This window comes from Coniophora puteana (assembly GCF_000271625.1).
Source record: "Coniophora puteana RWD-64-598 SS2 unplaced genomic scaffold CONPUscaffold_12, whole genome shotgun sequence".
NCBI lineage: Eukaryota > Fungi > Basidiomycota > Agaricomycetes > Boletales > Coniophoraceae > Coniophora > Coniophora puteana.
The window spans coordinates 1,524,112-1,543,566 of NW_006913064.1; the positions used below are offsets into that span (position 1 = coordinate 1,524,112).

The 19,455-nt window shown below is 52.8% G+C and overlaps 6 protein-coding genes across 6 annotated transcripts; 4 read left to right on the top strand and 2 right to left on the bottom strand.

Moving 5' to 3' along the window:
* The first annotated feature begins 407 nt into the window (after positions 1–407).
* Positions 408–3,621, top strand: CONPUDRAFT_139326 (uncharacterized protein). The gene is made up of 4 exons (XM_007774627.1): positions 408–788; positions 853–2,899; positions 2,966–3,453; positions 3,508–3,621. The coding sequence occupies exons 1-3, from the start codon at positions 466–468 to the stop codon at positions 3,050–3,052; spliced, it is 2,457 nt and encodes an 818-aa protein (XP_007772817.1). The 5' UTR covers positions 408–465; the 3' UTR covers positions 3,053–3,453; positions 3,508–3,621.
* A 288-nt stretch (positions 3,622–3,909) lies between these two features.
* Positions 3,910–4,686, bottom strand: CONPUDRAFT_146389 (uncharacterized protein). The gene is made up of 5 exons (XM_007774628.1): positions 4,570–4,686; positions 4,400–4,510; positions 4,300–4,337; positions 4,224–4,249; positions 3,910–4,166 (listed from the first exon to the last, which is right to left on the bottom strand). The coding sequence occupies exons 1-5, from the start codon at positions 4,595–4,597 to the stop codon at positions 4,001–4,003; spliced, it is 369 nt and encodes a 122-aa protein (XP_007772818.1). The 5' UTR covers positions 4,598–4,686; the 3' UTR covers positions 3,910–4,000.
* Positions 4,687–6,874: 2,188 nt separating this feature from the next.
* On the top strand, positions 6,875–9,004 carry CONPUDRAFT_139327 (uncharacterized protein). The gene is made up of 3 exons (XM_007774629.1): positions 6,875–7,720; positions 7,834–8,258; positions 8,360–9,004. Exons 1-3 carry the CDS (start codon positions 7,143–7,145, stop codon positions 8,593–8,595), a joined length of 1,239 nt encoding a protein of 412 aa, XP_007772819.1. The 5' UTR covers positions 6,875–7,142; the 3' UTR covers positions 8,596–9,004.
* A 1,430-nt stretch (positions 9,005–10,434) lies between these two features.
* On the top strand, positions 10,435–12,201 carry CONPUDRAFT_139329 (uncharacterized protein). The gene is made up of 4 exons (XM_007774630.1): positions 10,435–11,036; positions 11,109–11,172; positions 11,234–11,594; positions 11,742–12,201. The coding sequence occupies exons 1-4, from the start codon at positions 10,894–10,896 to the stop codon at positions 11,987–11,989; spliced, it is 816 nt and encodes a 271-aa protein (XP_007772820.1). The 5' UTR covers positions 10,435–10,893; the 3' UTR covers positions 11,990–12,201.
* A 793-nt stretch (positions 12,202–12,994) lies between these two features.
* CONPUDRAFT_62502 (uncharacterized protein) lies at positions 12,995–13,986 on the top strand (the record flags this gene model as incomplete). Its single annotated transcript, XM_007774190.1, has 2 exons — positions 12,995–13,662; positions 13,749–13,986. Coding segments are annotated over 2 exons (906 nt in total), but the record flags the coding sequence as incomplete, so codon positions are not given.
* Positions 13,987–18,670: 4,684 nt separating this feature from the next.
* CONPUDRAFT_157704 (uncharacterized protein) lies at positions 18,671–19,329 on the bottom strand (the record flags this gene model as incomplete). The annotated part of the gene is made up of 2 exons (XM_007774631.1): positions 18,671–18,816; positions 18,870–19,329. 2 exons carry the CDS (start codon positions 19,327–19,329, stop codon positions 18,671–18,673), a joined length of 606 nt encoding a protein of 201 aa, XP_007772821.1.
* Between the last annotated feature and the right edge of the window lie 126 nt (positions 19,330–19,455).

Below are 19,455 nucleotides of genomic sequence, written 5' to 3' on the forward strand. Positions count from 1 at the left end.
CTCCTCTTCTTCGCTTTCTTCTTCCTCTTCGCCTGCGTCCTCTTCGCCTTTATTTTCTACGCCGTCTTCATCTACGCCCGCCACTACACTCGTTTCTGATGAGACTACGACCACTCCTTCTTCCGTACCGCGGACGCAGGTTTCATCTTCTTCTAATCCATCTTCCAACCCTTCTCCTTCATCCTCGTCTCTGCCCAACTCGAGCACCTCCTCACCTGCATCTACGTCATCTAGTGTTTCCGCTTCTAGCACGAGTCTACCCGGAGATGGTACGTTTAATCGCGGTCACATGGGGTATATGCGCTCATATCTTGCCTGTTTTGTCTATATATGCTTGCATCATTGTCCAAACCGAACTCACACCCATCATAATCTCAAATATCGACGTCAGACTCGACATCGTCGATCCCGCCTCCGCCGACGTCGACGTCGAGCGATCCGCCGCCACCCCAGACGACAACAAGCATGCCAGACGGACCCACAACAACATCCTCGCCGGACAGACCCACGACTTCCTCCACACCGGATAGCTCGTCTCTTCCTCCGCCAACGACAAGCACAGACCCATACCGGGTCTCGACGAGCTCCTTCGTGATCACGCCGAGCATGCCGCCATCGGGCATCGTGACGACCGCCCGGGTCACGGCGACGAGCACAGTCAGGACGACCCCCAAGGTGTGGACGTCAACGTTCGTATACACGAGTACGATCCCCGGGCGTGTGACGAGCACGTGGGTGATCATCACGAGCGGAAGCTTGAGCACGCAGGTGGCGGGCACGACGACGAGGTGCGTAGTCGCATTTCCTTACTTGGTCTATGTTTGATGAGCGTATCGGGGAACCGAACAATAGCCGAGGCGTGCATTCACCGGGCGCTATCGCGGGGATCGTCATTGGGGTGTTAGCTGCGATTAGCTTTGGAGCGGCGTGGCTCTTCTTCGCCCGTCGACGTCTTCAGCGCGCGAATGGGGCTGTCAACTTCGATCCTGCAGGAAACAGGCCTCCGGGTGCGGTGGGCCGTCGTAGTGGACCATTGGACGGTGAAGATGATGGGCCTGAAGAGCTGCTGAGTCGAAGAGGGAGCGCGTTTATGGGCTCTAACATGGGTTCGGTCAGAGGGCATACGACAGGCGAGAGCGGCAGCACAGGGTGGTATGGGCATGGTGGCTTTGGAGGAGGGAGCGGCGAGGAGGAGATGCAGAATCGGTATGCAGGGGTGCTGGCTGCGCTTTATCCAGAGCATCAACAGCAGCAGCAGCAGCAGCAGCAGCAGCAAACACCGATCCAGCCGCACCACACGGGCGGAAGTATGAGCATGGCTACGTCGATGAGCCCGTCTATGGTTATGGCGTACGCCAATTCCAACCGCAACGCGCAGCAGTCGTCGACTCCATTCCCGCAAGTCCCGTCACCTCCCCCAGTTGCTCAGCGCGGTCCGTACGGTACAGCACTGTACGACACGAACAAGTCCCTCCCCAGTCAACCTCATCCGCCGAGCGCCTATTCCGCACCACATCTCTCCCCTGCCAACTTCAATGCTAATTCCGGAACGGCGTCCCTCCGACGCATGTCTTCCCCTGGTCTCGAGGCAGGAGCGTGGCTCGGCGGCACCGACAACGCCGGGCAGGGACTCGCGCACACCCTAAGCGTCGGACACTCGTCATCTGGACATGACCACTCCCTGGGACACACCCACTCGCGCTCGCTTTCTGGGCACGGCCACGAACAGCTGCTCTCTAGGGACCCTTCGCAGGGTGCCAACTCGAACTCTCAGGGACACGCGATATCTTCTTCGGGGCATGCGGTTTCTTCTTCGTCGGGACACGGCGGGTACCCTGCGAGTTCTGCAGTGTCGGGACGTAATGCCGGCGCGTATATGATGGGCAGCTCGCAGGAGGTTGCTGCGCACGCCTATCGTGGACAAGGCTCCGACTCGGGGAGGAGCACGTCCGGGAACGCGAGCTCGCAGCAGAGCGGTCGGCTGAACAGGACCGGCTCGAGTCAGAGTGCGTTGCTTGGGCCATCTAAATCGGTGTCGACGTCAAAGAGACGGACAAAGAGCGGAGACGCAGGGAGGGGGGAGTCGTCTGCACCGTCAGCCCCATTCAAGAGCGTCAAGGATTTCCTTGGACGATTGAGAGGTGGGCGGGGAAGTGGTATGAGTTCTAGTGCCGAGTCGTCGGGCGGGAATGGTCCAGTTATTGGCAGTCCGCCACCACCGATGCCCATCGATCTCTCGACCGAGCCTCATGCCCTGTCGCCGACGCCGTTCACATCTGTGGACGCACTTACCCACGCTCACTCGAACTCACGTAGTCCCATTACGAGCGAGGGAAGCCACGGAGGAGGAGCCGCGCCAAAGAGGACGCCTACGATGAGCTTCGTGCTCTCTAATCCTGACGCGGAACCCATATCGCCGCTCGCGCTTCCTCTTCCCAGAAACCCGTCTGACCAGTCCAAGCTCTCGCCCGCGCCTATACCTTCCACCTCCGATGCAGCGGTGGAGGATTCCACTGCACCAGCAGCCGCTACATCGGCATCAATACCTTCCTCCGCCGGGCTCCTCGGCGGCTCAGCAGGCCCTAACGTCCCGGCATGGCCGTTCCTTCCCACCTCCCTCGCCACTGCTAGTGCATTCCCTTCTGCAGCGCCGGTACCGCTCCCGCCGGTCCCAGAGCCGCTGTCCACGCGCCCGGGCGCCATCCCGCTCCCTGAGCAGCCGACGCTGAGCTCGCTGCTCAACGCGAGCGGGCCGCTACCCTCGCCCGCACTATCTGATATGCTTTCACGTACGGATGGCTTGTTGAGGCCAGGGCTGTTGAGGTATGGGGAGAATGAAGGCGGGCGGAGTGTGACGACTCTGCGGGACTTTGAGGACTATTCGCGGCCGATTGGTGGGGTGCGTGGCTAATCCTTTCTCTGGCTCTCTTTTCTTTCGGGCACTGATGAGTGGACGTTTGTACAGCTGGTTTACCATAGGCAAGATAGCCGGGCGACGATCGATACGCGGACGGAGAGCTTGGATTTGAGCGATGTCGAGCGTGCTGCATAATTTGGCGCCGCGATGGCTCTTCGTTGCTGCGAGGAAAGGGGAATGATGCCATCTTTTATTGCATGCTTTTGCCTGTGCGCGTTCTACCCTGGACGCGGGACGTTCCTCAACATCACAAATAATCACAGTTTACGACATGTTCCACGTTACCCTCGCTCGCGGCGGTGTAGACATGTCTATTTCTTTTTTTGCTGTCTCTTGCTCTCTTCTCCACTCCCACTTTTCTGCTATATATACTTTAGAGCTTTTGCAGTGCCGGTGGAGACTGTATTACTACTTTTACCCGACTTTCCCAAATATTTTCCTTCTTTTTATGTATTCATATTCCTACCTTTTACCGTCTTGACTTCTTCTCTGGCACATTACCTTCAAGATCCTTTCCGTCATCCAACTCCCCCAACGTGCGTTTTTTGACGCTCTGCGCCACTCTTCCCGCTAACGCCGTTACTTCGCAGATACTCTTTAGACCGCCATCGCATATACTGTAAATAAATGTCGCATGCAAATTGTCTCACATCCCATCATCATGTTCGCGGCGCTCCTTTCGCGCTCGTCAAGCTTCACGACCCCCACGAAACGTCCATTAAACACGAAGAGCGCTTCATCTTGATATATATACCCCCACCTTGTAACCTTGATACACGCAGAGGTACGCTCCTCCTTGTTTACTTGGCGTGTTCGGATGCTGACGATGATGCACGTTTGCAGGTTGATAGAAATTATACCTTGTCAGTTCTGCGTAACTTTGGCACTGTTGATATCTTTGTTTTATCTTACATAACGTTCTTTGTTGTCTGGCGAGCCAAACTTTGCACGTCGCGAAGGCAGCTTGTCATGAATCTGTCTTCATCTGTGTGGGGAAACGGAGTGATTGGATTATGCCATAGGCTCTGATATAATGTCGACACAAACTACGAAGTACATAAAATTTCCCTCGTTCTATAATCGTCAAACCAGAAGCTCATTGATTTCCCGCTGTGATGATTGGTTCATGTTCTCCGCAAATCTAAGTGAAGCTACTGTTGAATCGCATTGCGTGTGTGACGTCCTGGATGCATTGAACGTATGGAGCTGAAATCGTGAAGCCATTATTGCGTGGAAAGTGGTCTGGTACCTGGGTTCCCAATAGACACAGCATGAGATGGGAGTTGATTTCCAATAAAGAACCTACACGTTGAGTATTCCTGGATAGCTTCCCTGTGTCACCATCAGCTACACAGACGATTAGCTATAGATAGGGCACAAACTTGAATGCACCATGTTAGGAGGTTTGCAATTGAAAATACTGTACCATCCGTTAGTACGAAAGAAGAAGAAAGACAAGGCTAGATATAGAGCTTTACGTACCAGTCATACAAGCACAGTAGAACAATCCACCATGCACCAAGTTATCCAAAAGTCCGGAGAAAGACTTATCGGAGCTTTTATTGATACGAGCAAGGGTCATTGCGAGTATTACTAATTAGTCGATTGAGCTAGTAAGCGCTTCATGCAGCCTGGGATTTGCGAGTACCCACTCAATTCATTCACAATAACGAACACCATAACGATGATATATGCGGCGCGTGTTTTGGTGTAGTCGCCTTCCTGACTCAGAATACACCCAGATATTCCCGGTGTATTTAGCGTTAATACTGAAGAAACATGAGTTTAGATAGCAAATTCAGATCGTTCATCAACGCACACTTGCTACTAGGGAGAAATGCAATCCACATGCTCAGAGAAAATGTAGACAGTATCTGTGCGGTTAAGGACAATGAGTGTTTATCGGCGTTCCTCTCTGGGCCTAGGTACTCACCGCCATCGAAGCAGCTAATACAACAAGAATAGTTTTATTACAGTTCCAGATGATGTATGTTCGCAATGCAAACAGGGCTGAGAACAACAGTGAGCCTCAGTCAAGCTACCATGGATAGAAATGATTCATCCTACCGTCGGAAGCGATTAATTCAACCCATCCTACTGCTGCTTGTGACGTGAGCTACGAGTTGTGTCGAACATTAACGAGGGATAATATTTACCAATCATTGCGTAGTTAAGGGTCCTGCATGTCTGGTGTTGATTTTAGCAAAACCCATACGTGGCGCTCTTGGCGACTCACATCAAAAACTGGGTTAGGAATGAACTGGTCTGGGGGACATTTCAGTCTCTCTCTTTGTTGGCGAGAGTGAACCTACACGTTAGGTCCAAAATCAACATCACAAACGGCAAATATCGGGTCAGGATAAACAGCGATCTCCCTGGCCCAAGCGTTGTCTCCGACCAGAGATATAATATCTGCCCGTGGATCAGGATGGTGAGCAAATGACACAAGGTATCGATGTTTTACTTCGTCTGGCAGATTGAGGAAATAGTCGTAAACCTGTCGTGCAGCATGAGACTAGGGAGAAAAGGGTAGTCTGAGCGTGGTTACCAGAATAGCGCATACAGAAACTAAGCGAAAAGGTTACATGGGTTACGGGCGACATGTATTTGACAGCTCACCATCCATATACTAAGGAACAGAGTACGTTAGCATCGCATCTACTATGAGAAGCGGCCATGGAAACGTACATTGGCATATTTCACGCCTGTTATGACAGCAGCTTGCAAGTCATCCATTACTTTGTTCACTAGGCTTTTGGGAGAAATTATATGATTGAGAAGACGAAACCAGCTTTATGCAAAGGGGGGTCGAACTTGTATCCGTAGACTCCGTTCGTTGCTATTTAACTATACAGCGCACCTGTGAATCAAAGGCTGTGGGATTGCTGTGGAGAATGGCTTAGACTTTGCTTGGGCGAGTCAGCGCCACGTCAATCTCTTTAAAGCAGGCACATCGATGCAGATGCGCGGATATCCTACATTATGGGGTCCGGTCCGGTTTATTTTCCTTCTACTTTAGTTGTTCTGTCCTCGGATCGAGCTATTGCACTGCGCTTTTGAAGGGGTTGCGAACACCTGCACGGGTAGAGCGAACCTACAACGTCCACAAGCAATATCGGCTTGACAGTACGGACATGCACGTTGTACCTCTAAGTTGAGCGCACATCGTGATCAAGATAAGCTCAAGGTTACACATGTTGTCCACACCAATGAAAATCAAGGAGTGATTTCGAGAAAGTGATAGAATGACTGATGGCAGCACACCATAATAAGGATTAGCGCAGGGCACTAGGGCGCCGTCGATCCTGGACCAGGCCGCCGAGGAATCGAAACATGGTCCTGGCGTTCAAGAGAGGTAACTATAGGGCAATTGGAAAGGGTGTCAAATTTGTATGATCGCACTAGGAGAGAGAAAAATGCCCCAAGAAGGGATAGACCACAGTTCAAGAATGGATATCCACTGTTCAAACGTTCAGCGCTCAGCTCGTGGTTTGGAAATTTCATTCCGTGGGCGTGGTTAACTGTTGAGTGCATCGATAGCGAGATAAGCATCTGTTACTCCGAGATATGCGGCCTTAAGCACCTCGGTCCTCACTGACGAAACGCGAGAAGAGACTCACAAGAACTGGTAATGTTGACGCGCTGTCCGAGGACGCCGTAGTTGAACGTTGACGATTGGATGGATGCGTAGTTTGAGCGGAATCAAACAGCATTATCAGCAACAGCAAGCACGCTTGGCGCGCGTGCGTCGGCCTGACGATCCGGAACCAAGCCAGGGCCAAGCCCGGCGGACCGATACGAGTGACTCTTGAGAACCCTCAAGGTGAAGTGTTCAGCGGAAGCTTATCGTGATCCCGTCAGTCTTGAATTTCTCAAGTCCGAGAACGACGATATCCGTGAGAAAAAGGTGGGAGTGAGCTTATCCACGCGTACACGGTCTCTTTTACACCTCCACCAGCATACCTGCCAGGGGGGGGGCCTTTCTTCCATTTCTACATCGATGCCTCGAGATCGCGCGTTTGAGAGTTGTCGGGGATGAATTGACGAGCGCGTCGATGGTCTTGGCGACCAAGCGCTCAGCGGCACTCATGCGGAAACCTCCTTCATTTCGCACCAAAAAGGGAGCAGATACGTGCTTGACGCGCTCAGGGCAGCCGAACTACTGGCGGGACGAGAGGATGGCCAAGCCCAAGTGCTCTGATTGCATCCTTTCTCGGAGTCGCGAATGCCGTTTCTCCATCAGCGCACCTCGTCGTTAAAAGCGGAAGGCATCCCCCTCACCCCTCTCCGTCGCTCCTCCTACCAGCGCAAGGCACTCAAGAAGGCCGCCCGCCGCCGCCAGCGCAGCTCCTCCGCTTATTCGGCTCGCCTCAGTGTTTTTGACCTCGACGACCACGACGAGAACGGTGACGAAGGTTTCGACGAGCTACTGGGCCATCTCGACGAAGTTGACCTCGAGGACCTATCCGACGACGAGCCACACTCGCGAACGTATCACGCTCAAGAGCACGACGAAGACGGAAACGCGCTTGACGACGACGACGAATTTGTAGGCCGCTACCTACAGCGACGCGATCCGTACAGAACCGAAGTCGGCACTTCTACGTCCATATCCTTACCCAAACGATACTCGATGGCATCTCAATCTGTTCTTCCTACGTCTGTCGTGGATGAAGCTGGCAGCATGTCGTCCTCTACCAACCAGAGCTCACTGGAGCGGTGGAAGACGCACCTCTATCAAGACGTCGATGGCGAACAGTCGACATTCCCCCTCGTCGCGTGGTGTTTCATGACCGGCTTCATGTGAGTCCCCCATCCACTCGAACCCCTCCGCACCTCCTCTCGCGCTAGCAGCTGACTTTTTTCTCTCCCTCTCTCCTTATTCGCTTCCCATCCCCCCTATTTCCTCGGCACAGCAACTCCATCACGACCTCCGCCGTGTTCGTCTGGGCCGCGTTCCAGACGGGCAACACCATCCAGCTCTCACTCGCACTCGCGCGCCTCTTCGACGGCACACACAACTACACCTTCCAGCTCTCGGACCGCTTCGCACTCTGCTCGATCCTGTCCTTCCTCGGCGGCGCGTTCATTGGGCGCGTCGGCGACAAGATGGGCGCCAAGACGCGCGCGTGGCTCGCGCTGGGGTCGTTCATCCAGACGCTGTTTACTATGGTGGCCGCAATTGCGATCTGGAAGAGCGGCGAGCCGAGTGTGGCTGTGGAGAGGGGGGAGATCGCGTGGGGCAGTGCGCTGTCGTTTGTGTGTGTGGGGTTCATGAGCGCGAGTATGGGGCTGCAGGGGATCATGGGGAAGCGGATAAACACGCAGTTTACGACGACGGGTGAGTTCTGCTGTTCTTCGTTGGTGTCCCTGTCCCCACCTTTCGCGTCATCTACCATTCTCTCTCTCATCAACACTAACAACCCCGCCTCCCTACCCCAGTCGTCCTCACCACAACCTGGTGCGAGCTCGTAGCCGAGCCAACACTTTTCCACGTCCGCAGGCTCGTGCGCACGCGGGACCACAAGGCCATCGCCATCTTTGCGTGCTTCCTCGGCGGGTTCGCCGGCCGCGCCATCCTGCAGGCCATCGGGTCCGCGAAGACGCTCGGTATCGGTACGGTGCTCAGGCTGTTGATCACGGTTAGCTGGGTGTTTATGCCTGCGAAGAAGAAGTGAGGGGGGCTGGGTCGGGTCGGGATGCAGACGTCTGATGGTAGGATAGAGGAAAATATCTGGAGGGGGCGAACAGAGCGGAGTGGTTTGTCGTGGTGAGCCGCAGTATCGTCGTGGAGGAGGGGTGGAGGAGCGCGTCACGAGGAAGGCGATTCAAAAGCTGAAATCACGCATAGATCGTGGATTCCTCCCTCTATTCTGCCTCAAAGGAGGTCAAGACTAGAGGGAGGACGCACTACAAGGGTATCGTTGGATTCAATTGGGATCAAGCCTTGTTGACGTCCAATACGACGGCATGCACGAACAACGAATTCGAAACGCACTTCGTTTGACTTATAACTTATTTCCATTCACGCATCGCATAGACACATTACATAGATTCTGCTTTTGTTGTTATACCGCTTTATTACGGGTTTGCGTTTATAATAGATTGGGGATTTCAGTCCACAGTCGCGTTTGATAGAACTTTGAAACATCTTAGCTGCAAGAGCGGAATTGGCAAACCCTCCAGAGCTCGACCCTACCAGTCGTCATGGCCAAACAGTCAAACCTAAAAGATTAACCGGCGATCATACCTCATCATAGGCACGCAAGGGAGAAACCGCCAAGGAAGCATATGTCGGCATTACCTTGGCCAATGATGAATCATCTTCTAATACCGCTGTACGTACCGGCGAAGTTTCAAACACAAGGTTCGCCTGAGAAGTTGTGACTAGACAATCGGCCTATCAGAGTCTGTCGGGCTGAAAGCCCTGGACCAACCGCATGGCAGGACGCTGAGATAAATACAGCAGCCAATCGAATGGTGAGCACTTGGTTGACGCACGCAGACTTCGAGATGAGAAGCGTTTGTCTGGGAAAACTCGGAGAGAAACGGGCCTATCGCAGCTCGGCGGGTGTGTCTCTGGGTCCAATCGCGTCGCGAACGTTGAGCGGCCCGGCCGTGCGTCTGACGAGGGTACTTGGCGCCCAAGAGACTCTCAGGACGGTTCAGAGGTGGTAATGATGATCCAGGAAGGCCACGATCTTCGGACGAGAGGGCTGGAAATGAATGCGGTAGATCTTCGTATCGATAGCCAGATACATAGACCACAGATATGCGGCACTAACGCTCTAAGACCCGGTCCGTGGACGTTGACGTCCTGAAGAAAACCTCGAACGTATGGTCGACTCCTATCCGGATCCGAGTTCTCATAAGCTCGACGGGAAAAATGTGCGGCGTTGTTTGAGCGGGTCGGATCAGCTGAAGTCTGGAGCTGATTTAGAGTAGAGTGGTGCTATCAGAATCGAGGTCCTTGCTCGCTACTTGGCGTGATTATCTAGGGTCAAGGGCAAATCGTAGTATCAATCCCGTCCGGTGTATCCGGGTGGTCGATAGTCTGACTGTGCGCACGGGCATCCGAGGACCCGCTCGCACGGAGAGTTTTCACATATGGCTGCTTGGCGTTTCCAGTGGGATTGTAGGCATAGAGCATAATCACAGACACCAGCGAAGAAACACAGACCAGATCTCTCCTGTTCAAGGTACAGGAAGTGAGCAGGTCAGAGAGAAGATCTCGCACCTTGTAGTGAGCTGCCTTGGCGCGGTCCGTCGACGGCGGGGATTGAGCGGGAAGTTCCCTCGTTCCGTGTTGTAACGAAACGACGAGCGCCCACGGGAGGATTCTCGCACAGGCCGCAAGAATGAGATTTGAATATCTGGCTATCTCTAGGTTTCATAGACTCACGTCTTGATTGGCATGGATGCCCTTTAATTCGAGGCTCCATCACCGCACTGCGTCGGAGTCCTTAAAAGCGGAAGGCATCCCCCTCACCCCCCTCCGTCGTTCCTCCTACCAGCGCAAGGCACTCAAGGCCCGCCGTCAGCGTACCAGCCGCAGCAGCGTCATCTCTGGGTACTCTGCCCACCTCGGTGTCTTCGACCTCGACGACCTTCAAGAGGAGGTCCCCCGCGAGGAACGCTACGGCCCAGACGAGCAATCCCAAGCGGACGCCTACAGCGAGTTAGACTATCTCGGGGACCTTGACATCGAGGACCTTTCCGACGAGCGCCCGTATACACAGACTCACTACAGCCAGCCGTCCTACGACGAAGACGAGACCCTCCTCTTCGACGAAGCGGAAGAGTACCGGGACCGAGCCGAAGACGAAGACGACGCGCTAGAGTATTACCTAGGCCGATCGGACCCGGACGGATATCACGGAACGACCGGAGCATCGACGTCCGTCTCAGCCAGTCACATATATTCCTACTACTCCACAGAATCCGACCACCTACGCCGCTCCTCCTATACCTCCTACATGTCCGACGACGACAAGGACTATGAGAGCGGGACGCGCTCTGCCGGCGCTGTCGAGCGCTGGCGGGTGCACCTCATGCAGGACGTCGACGGAGACCAGTCGACGTTCCCTCTCGTCGCGTACTGTTTTATGACGGGTCTCATGTGAGTCTTCTTCCGTTCTGCTTCCGTGTGGTCTTCAGGGGCTCTGGACTGACACCCTCCTCCTCCCGCTAGCAACTCGGTTATCTTCTCAGCCATCTACGTGTGGGGTGCCTTCCAGACGGGCAACACTGTTCAGGTACTCCTTCATCCTTATATTCTCTCGCCACCGACGCTAAGACTCTACCAACTACACCTAGCTCTCCCTCGCGCTCGCCCGCCTCTTCAACGGCACGCACAACTACGAATTCCAGCTCCCCGATCGCTTCGCATTATGCTCGGTCCTCACCTTTCTCGCAGGCGCCTTCGTCGGGCGCATCGGCGACAAGATGGGCGCCAAGACGCGCGCCTGGATGGCCCTCGGCACGTTCATCCAGACGCTCTTCACCATGGCTGCCGCCCTCGCGATCTGGAAGAGCGGCCAGCCGAGCATCGCGAATGCCCGGAGCGAGATCGCGTGGAGCAACGCGCTGTCGTTTGTCTGTGTGGGGTTTATGAGCGCTAGTATGGGGTTGCAGGGGATTATGGGGAAGAGGGTGAATACGCAGTTTACGACGACTGGTGAGTTCTTTTCTCTTGTGTGGTTGCCATCCTCCTCCCTGCCTTCTATATAATTTTTGGTGTCGTCGCTCGCGTCTTTGACCCGGCACTCCATTCTCTGCTATCGCCTTCGTTCACGACACTAACATCTCTCGCTCACTCCTATAGTCGTCCTCACCACAACCTGGTGCGAGCTCATGGCCGAGCCCTCCCTGTTCAAGCTCCGTAAACTTGTCAAGTCGCGCGACCACAAGGCCATCGCGATCTTCGCGTGCTTCCTCGGCGGCTTCGTCGGCCGCGCCATCCTCGATTCTGTCGGCTCCGCGGGTACGCTCGGCGTCGGTACCGGTCTCCGTTTCCTCGTCACTCTCAGCTGGATATTCGTGCCCGCGAAGAAGGGCGGTGCTAAGAAGTAGAAGTTGTCGGCAGGGATTCTTTGCATGCGATTGGCTTAATAGATGTGAGGGGGAGGAGGTATGGGTCAACGCGAGGTTGTAGACGTGGAGAACGAGATTTCTGTTGCATCACACCGTACTTTCATGGATATCGACACATCATCATCATCATAGACAGTAGACAGCTTTTGGGTCTTACACTTGTTGCTCCGCAGAACCGTTTTAGTCTTTACGGGATTGTTGCGTGTTCTAAGGTTCGACATTCGCAAACTGAGAGGTCCCACAATAGGGGCCAAGTAAGGGTAGATGGAAAAGAACTCGGAAGCAAACAAAGACTAACCACATAAGATCAAAAACTGAATGATTCGGACACTAAAGATCGTTAGTCTTGATGGGATCAACTTTTTCGGAGCTTGCTGTGGCGAGGAATTGGAGCAACTCGATGAAATGAACAGTTACCAACGGTCCCTATGAAAAGTCTTCGTCATATTTATAGTATACAGCAATGAGAATTTGTCTGATCAGAGATTAGACATCCTATACTGGATTTTCTTTATAGATCGGATCTGATATCCTGCTTGTGACTTCCTCCACAGCTATGTAGTGTATGCAACCTATACTTGTATCTCATCTGCACCGTGATATCTCCAGAGTAGCCACACTGCCCCTCACAGCATCGTCGCCCAAATGTTTATATGCTGAACCGACGCTTCCTTCTATGTCGAGGATATAAAGCACCCGTTTGTCAACCGTTACCAGCTTCCCACAAAATTATGCCCCAGGTACGCTCCCGTTCAACCCGCAGGAGACGCACTGTGGTCGGCACGCAGGTACGTCTTCTAGTCTTTTTGTCAATGGCATATATGAAAATGAGAACTAGCCTGTTGGCACAATGTATATGGAATCTACCTCGATTTCTTCGATGCAAGGGGTCCGTGTGGCCCCGACAACACCACCACCTGGGGTAAGTAAATTTCTTCTCACTTTGGTTAATGGTTGACATCTCAAACTACGCAACAAAAGGAAATGCTCTTGGATGAGCTTAGCTATTACGTGCAGAACGAAGTCCCAGTTCACTTGATATACATTCCGCAGAGCAGATTGGTTGACAGGAACTTCGTGGAAGAGCACTTTCGAAATCACCTGCTCCGAGAGGTCTATGGCAACCCTTCTCGTTGGCGAGAATCTCTTCCCGCTCGGCCGAAGATACTTGGAAAACCCATTGATGTTACTGACGAGAGACAGCTATGCAGATTCATAATCCGCCAAATAGTAACTTATGCTATACTCTCGCACAGATGGGAGCAGGAAGAGGTGACATACAGCGAATGTATTTCAATATACAAACCGCCTGAGACGGCGTACAACTTCAGCGGGCGCAATAAATTGTGGCGTTTTCTTGATGCAGCATCCTCGATCGGGATCCAGTTTGCGTGGGCTGACACATGCTGCATCGATAAAAGCAGTAGTGCCGAACTTGACGAGGCGATTCGGTCCATGTTCCGTTGGTACCAAAACTCAGCGCTTTGCGTCGTCCATCTCGCACAGACAAATTTCCTCGGCGACATGCATCGAGACGAATGGTTCAACAGAGGTTGGACTTTGCAGGAGCTCCTTGCGCCATCAAGAATCAAATTCGTGAATAAGGACTGGGAACTGCTAGTCGGAGCCTACAACGATAAAGATAACCGCAAGTAAGCGCTCTCTCAGAATGCACGCTGACCTCCCTAACGGCATCCCATAGTCGTGAAGCCCAAACCTTACTCGAAGAAGTTGCGAGAGTGACGCAGATTCCATTAGAGGTTCTGGCCGAGCCCTTCGTGCCGAAGACCGACAAGATCAACACCAAAATGCGCTGGGCAGCCCTCAGGAAAACTACAAGAGCAGAGGACAGCGCCTACTCCTTGATGGGCATGTTAGGCGTCAGCATACGGACCGCGTATGGAGAAGGACGCACCAGAGCCTTTCACCGTCTTATCAAGGCAGTCGTCGACGACGTGAAAGATCTTTCGGTTCTCTACTTCGACGGATTGCACCTTCCTGAATCCCCCGCTGGGTACTACTCCCTTGATCCATTCACTGGCTGGAACATCCAAGAACCCTTTACTCGTCACGCTGACATACGCATGGGGCGACGGGGACTACAAATCAAGGTACTCGTCTTACCCGCCGAGGTTGACCATCACAAATCGCGTTCCACTCGCCAGAGCCATTGGACCGTTATCTGCCACATACTGAACAACTCGACATCAAAGTTAGAAGTGAGGGCCACAGAAGATTGGTTGCAGACTCAGAGGCACGGATTTTCCCTCGGCATTGTCAGCTACTGTCGAATAGAAGCTACAAACGAAGTCGCTCTCCCTAAGAAGGTCATCGCTTACCTTCTCAAAAATAACCTAAGTACTTCCGTCACTAGCGTCAACGGTTGGGAAGTGGGGAGTATTATTAGTTCGGTTCAGTACGCAGAGAGGTTTTCTATTTGTTCGTCTCCGTTGGCGTTTGAAATCCCTGGAAATCCGCCGAGAGATGGGAGGTCAACTGAAAGTTCTACACAACTTTTACTAGACGAAGACACTGTGCAAGCAGAATACGTTGACGTGTACATACGTCGTCAAGAGAGCTGTTGATCTTTTACTTACCCTCCTAAAATAAGTTATTGACTAATGCGCAAGATATCACCGTTGAAGGAATCCTGAACTATACCTACCTGCGGAGGACGATAGCATACAATAACACTGCAGGGCCTCAACGGTATACGCTAAGGGGAAGTTGGAGGACAGCGACAAGCACACTGCAGTGGCCCGGGGTTCGAACCACTTTCGACAGCCCGGTCGGGTTCATGACTTGGCTGCTATATGGAGTGCCCGTAATATATTTTGAAATTTGAATATCTGTCACCATATGTCCCAGAGTCATAAGCATACTTTCCCATTATTTATTTTAAATAAAACTTGGTGCCTGGATCGGATAATTTTCGGAAGGGTATGCAGAGATTATTAAACTACTTGGCCGAGGTATTTTAACTAAATTCGCAGATTTTATTGGAATAATTTTCTAGTGAAACATGTACAATGCCAAGCCAGGCATAGTTTTGAAGATACGAGTAAAGTAATAGTAGAGCATCACGCAATTGTCGCTTTTCAACGTAGAAAATACGATAAATCAGAACCTATGAATTTAATTGCTAAACTGTTGTTAAACTCATTGTATGGTAGATTACCGTTTTATTCTTATCAAGGTTACTACACGTTGACATTAGGAAAATGACAAGCTGCTTTACCGGCATTATCCTGACTTTTGCCGAGCTGAACCTACTTTTTTGGTATTTTCGGCTCTTTCATTTAGTAGATATTATCGGTTCGGTTCGGACCGGCTAGCCCGAGCAGGCGCTTGAAACGAGTGCACAACAAGCGCCACTCCAAGGGCAGTGTCCCACCAAAGTTAAGCAACGTGAAGCACATACAATCAAGACACGCATTTATCCGAACCGTCTCCATCTTGTGTTGTAGTTCAAACAGGAGTTGTGTCTGGTATGATGTTATCACGGATTCTCGATCATGCTTTGAGAACTGCAGATCCGAGTAAAGATGGTATGCGCCTCCCTTGCCGAGCGCTGAGGTTCAACTATATTGAGAGGTCCAGTGAGGCAGCATCAGGAAAACGACAGCTGCCTTATCGGGAAATTATGCGCCGCTTAGCCGGAAGTAGCCCGGAAATAAGTGCTCCCGCGATAAGTTCAGCGTCCGCTTGCCACTGGTAAGGACTTTCTCATTCATAAGTTAAAACATCGCTTTTATACCCTTATGAAAAGCAGGGGGTTGCTTGCCCCTGCCCTTATGACGAAGTACGTGAATGTTTTACTTAAGTCACAAACGCGTGGTTGCTGTATTTTTGGTAAGATTGTCTGACTTATGATAGTGATATGTGACTATGGACGGCTCGATGTACTACTTATATGTGCTTATCACACGTCTTATATCAGAACAAAGCGCGTCGATTACGATTATGCAGAAATGAAAGTCTACAATAGTAATAGTAATATTGATGTAGTATCGCCTACCAGCCCCGACGTCCCTGCCTGGTAGCGTTCCTAACAATGGTGCATGAGCTGAGAGTACTAGCTGGTCAATAGGGTGGGCGAGGGACGTACATTGGATCCTGAGCTGCCCGTACGGGCCGAGATTGACCTTGTCGGTGCTGTCATCGTCGCTCTCTTCCTCGTCCTCTTCGGAAGTGTTTACCTGCGCGGCAGCAGCTTCCCAGCTGTTCTTGAGGCGCCACGCGTCTTCAGACTCGGCACATCGCATGACGGATGCGTAGAATCCGGCTGTGACAGCCCCGGAGTTTGCTTCGGAAAAAGAGGGGGCCGAGCTGGTCACAGAGTCGGATTCGGCAGACACGTCTGATGCCGCCGCTGTGGTCTTCTTGCCTCTACCCTTCCTCGCCGACCTTGGCTTGCGATTGGCCTGGCTAATGACTCCCTTTGCCCGCTTGACACCGCCCCACCCACTCTCCGGGGTACATCCGGCATTGACAATGAGTGTGATCGTCTTCTCGACGTTGGCCATCTTCCCATCAACGGTCGCCTGAATCGCGCGAACGCACTAGCCAAAATTAGATTAGTAAAATGAAATATGAAGTATGTGAGACTTACGGCTGCTGCTGCGAGCGAGTAGGCCGCAAAAGGGAGGTAATCGGGTTCGATGAGGTCCTGGAACTCGGGCACGTCGACATGCCCCTTGATGAACGCGTAATGGGATGAGAGGACAATGACAAAATACGAGCCTTCGAAGAGGTTGGTGGGTTTACCGTTCTCAATCTTCTCATACATAAAGGCAGTTTGGACAAGAAGCCGCTTGGCGAATGCAACACGTTCTGCATCTGAGGAAAGGCCACGGCTGCCCAACAGCACGAGAAGGGCAGCAACAGCAGTGGAGCTGAAGTTGTTGCGCCATATACATAACCGCTCGCAAGCCTAAACGTGATAGCGTCAGCGATGGGAGGAGGATCAGAAAAATAAAAGACATACAATACTCAGGACAGCCGACTGCTCAGAAAGAGACAGGTCCGAAAACTCACGGTCAAACACCACCCGGTAGATGTTTGCGCATGCCTCTTCAATCTCTTCGTCGAGAGGGTTCCATGGTTTTGACGAGCAGCCCATCCACAGGGCAAGCGTAGGCATTAGACGCGTGCCGAACGCCCTCGACTCCTGGCATTCACGTGGCAGGTCCGTAACCTTGGGCTTGCCGCTCGCCTTCTTGCGGTTTGCAGGAGGGTTGTTGGATGAATGTGTTGGCTTGACGCGTTTGGCGCGGTGCGCGATGGGGTTTGAAGCCTTTGCAGCTGTCTGTAGAATAGAGGCTGTGTTAATGAACTCAGTTGCGGATGAAAGGATCAAATACACTCACAGACGCTGTAGTACGCCCAACACGACGCGAGGGACCAAAGTGAGCAACTATCTCCACCTCCTGCTCATTGTCATCCACGCCCTTGACACCCTCGTGTGATGCAGGCGCGTCGTCAGCGCCCATGCTGTCCATAAGCTGATCTCCCTCAGCACCAGCGGCGGCTTCGTATGCTGCTGTATCGGTCACTTCCTCGGACACGGCGGCGTTGTCGACCATCTCGACGTCTTGTTCTTCTTGGTCGCCATCCTCGTTGTGGTCGAGTTCAGCGCTCTCGTCGCGATTGAGTTCGGTGCTTTCATCGCGATCGCGTTCAGCGTCCCTGTCACAATCGCATCCGGCGTCCTCGTTACAATCGAGTTCGGCATCTTGTTTCGCGCCCTCGTCGCAATCGTGTTCAGCGTTCTCATTGCGATCACGTTCGGCATCTTCATCACAATTGCGTTTGGTGCCGTCGTCGCGGTTGTGATCAACTTCGGCTTCTTCGTCACTGCCGGGCTCGTCATCCTCGCTGTCGCCAAAAGGCGGCTCGTAGGATTCGAGCTGTAACAGGCCCAGGGGTTAATACAACGCTATGACCTCCAAAAAGATGCACTTACATCCTCTGCTCCGGAGACCTCATTTTCGGAGGGCTCATCAAATGATGACGGCAGAGGCCTCTTCTTGGAAGATGTAGCGGGCTGGGAAGTACCGATAGAGCGGGGGTGTTGAGGCCTCTGCGTGAAAGGCAGCCCAGGCTCGGTACTTGATGGACTAGAGGTTCGTATGATTCCTACCGACGCCTGGCAAAGCATCAGCTGCGGATGGTCATCAGCCATGACAGAAAAACAAACATCACCTGAAAGGTCCGCCCATTGTGGCTCCGCATAGCTGCAGCCTCACACTGAATGCCAGCTTCATCGTCCTCATCGCGGAGTGAGTGCGGGGGTTCTTGGGATATTTCAGCTATGGAGGCGGTTGGAGCGGGTTTGGTAACAGGCTTTGACTGGTGGGCGCTGGTAGAACTTGAGAGAGAGGTGGCGGAGGATGAAGTCGTGAGAGCACTCTTGCGACTAGTGGAGGTAACAGTGGACTTTGCTCGTGATGTATCTGTCGGGCTGGACCGGGAAACGTTGGTGCTCCACACCTTGATTCGGGGATTGAGGGTGTCGAATGTGGCAGGTGTGCTGTACATTGCCAGCACCAGATTGCGATAGTACATGGTGGATTCGGTGAGGAGCAGCATGCGGTTCAAGGCAAGGGCAAAGCGGAGACAATTAATTGATGAACACACGAAGAAGCAGAAGCAGCTGACTCACGGTGTTTCAACATCACAATCATTGCCATTCTCAGCAGCGCGTGGGTTGACGTTGATGCCGGCTTTGTTGGCCGCTTTGCTGCTTCTCGCGTTCTTGGCTCCTGTTGTCCTTTCCTTCTCCCTCACCCTCATGACCTGCCCGACTAGAGAAACGTGAGCTCATAGTACTCCGTTGCGCTGAAGATTGAAAGCTGACCTTGTTCTCCCCGACGTCTTGCAGCCGCAGCCGACACAACCGATGCCGGCTTCACCACCACATGCTCTGCATGTGCAGCTGAAGGTGGGTTAGTTGGCTGTAAAGTGATGGCTGCGAGCTGACTGAGCGGCTTCTTGGGTCCAGGTCGTGTCTTCAGCGCCTGTGTGATGGCCATGGCCGATTCAAGCTCTGCCACGAGTTCGGCAGCCTGAGGTGTTACACCTTTCTTCAAGGCTGGAATCTTCGGAGCAGCTGACGCTCCAGCGGAAGGAGTGGACTTCTCGCGCGGTGCTGTACGTTTTTGAACAGTGTTTGTGCCGAGCCCGACATTGATTTCGTTGGCTTCATTTGCAGTGCTGTGCTTGCGATGACGGGTGACCGGTGGCAAACTTGAAGCTGTGGGGGTGATAACATTGCTGGTAGCAGAGCGGGTAGTTCGACGTTCAGCGGTGTTGGCCATTAAGAAAATTTCAGTGGTTGTGTGACTGTACGTGTTCAAAGGTCAACCAAGTCACTGTGACACTAATTTGCCAATTATTCAGCACCGCCCGGTCAACCCGCACCGAACAGCAAACAATTTGCTTCC

Coding starts and splice junctions, on each gene's coding strand:
- CONPUDRAFT_139326 (XM_007774627.1), top strand. CDS start 466: ATGCCAGACGGACCCACAACAACATCCTCGCCGGACAGACCCACGACT. Junction 789..852: donor GTGGCGGGCACGACGACGAG/GTGCGTAGTCGC, acceptor ACCGAACAATAG/CCGAGGCGTGCATTCACCGG. Junction 2,900..2,965: donor ATTCGCGGCCGATTGGTGGG/GTGCGTGGCTAA, acceptor ACGTTTGTACAG/CTGGTTTACCATAGGCAAGA.
- CONPUDRAFT_146389 (XM_007774628.1), bottom strand. CDS start 4,597: ATGGTGTTCGTTATTGTGAATGAATTGA. Junction 4,250..4,299: donor TCCTAACATGGTGCATTCAA/GTTTGTGCCCTA, acceptor ATGGTGACACAG/GGAAGCTATCCAGGAATACT. Junction 4,167..4,223: donor TATCCAGGAATACTCAACGT/GTAGGTTCTTTA, acceptor TTGGGAACCCAG/GTACCAGACCACTTTCCACG.
- CONPUDRAFT_139327 (XM_007774629.1), top strand. CDS start 7,143: ATGCCGTTTCTCCATCAGCGCACCTCGTCGTTAAAAGCGGAAGGCATC. Junction 7,721..7,833: donor TGTTTCATGACCGGCTTCAT/GTGAGTCCCCCA, acceptor TCCTCGGCACAG/CAACTCCATCACGACCTCCG. Junction 8,259..8,359: donor CACGCAGTTTACGACGACGG/GTGAGTTCTGCT, acceptor TCCCTACCCCAG/TCGTCCTCACCACAACCTGG.
- CONPUDRAFT_139329 (XM_007774630.1), top strand. CDS start 10,894: ATGTCCGACGACGACAAGGACTATGAGAGCGGGACGCGCTCTGCCGGC. Junction 11,037..11,108: donor TGTTTTATGACGGGTCTCAT/GTGAGTCTTCTT, acceptor TCCTCCCGCTAG/CAACTCGGTTATCTTCTCAG. Junction 11,173..11,233: donor AGACGGGCAACACTGTTCAG/GTACTCCTTCAT, acceptor AACTACACCTAG/CTCTCCCTCGCGCTCGCCCG.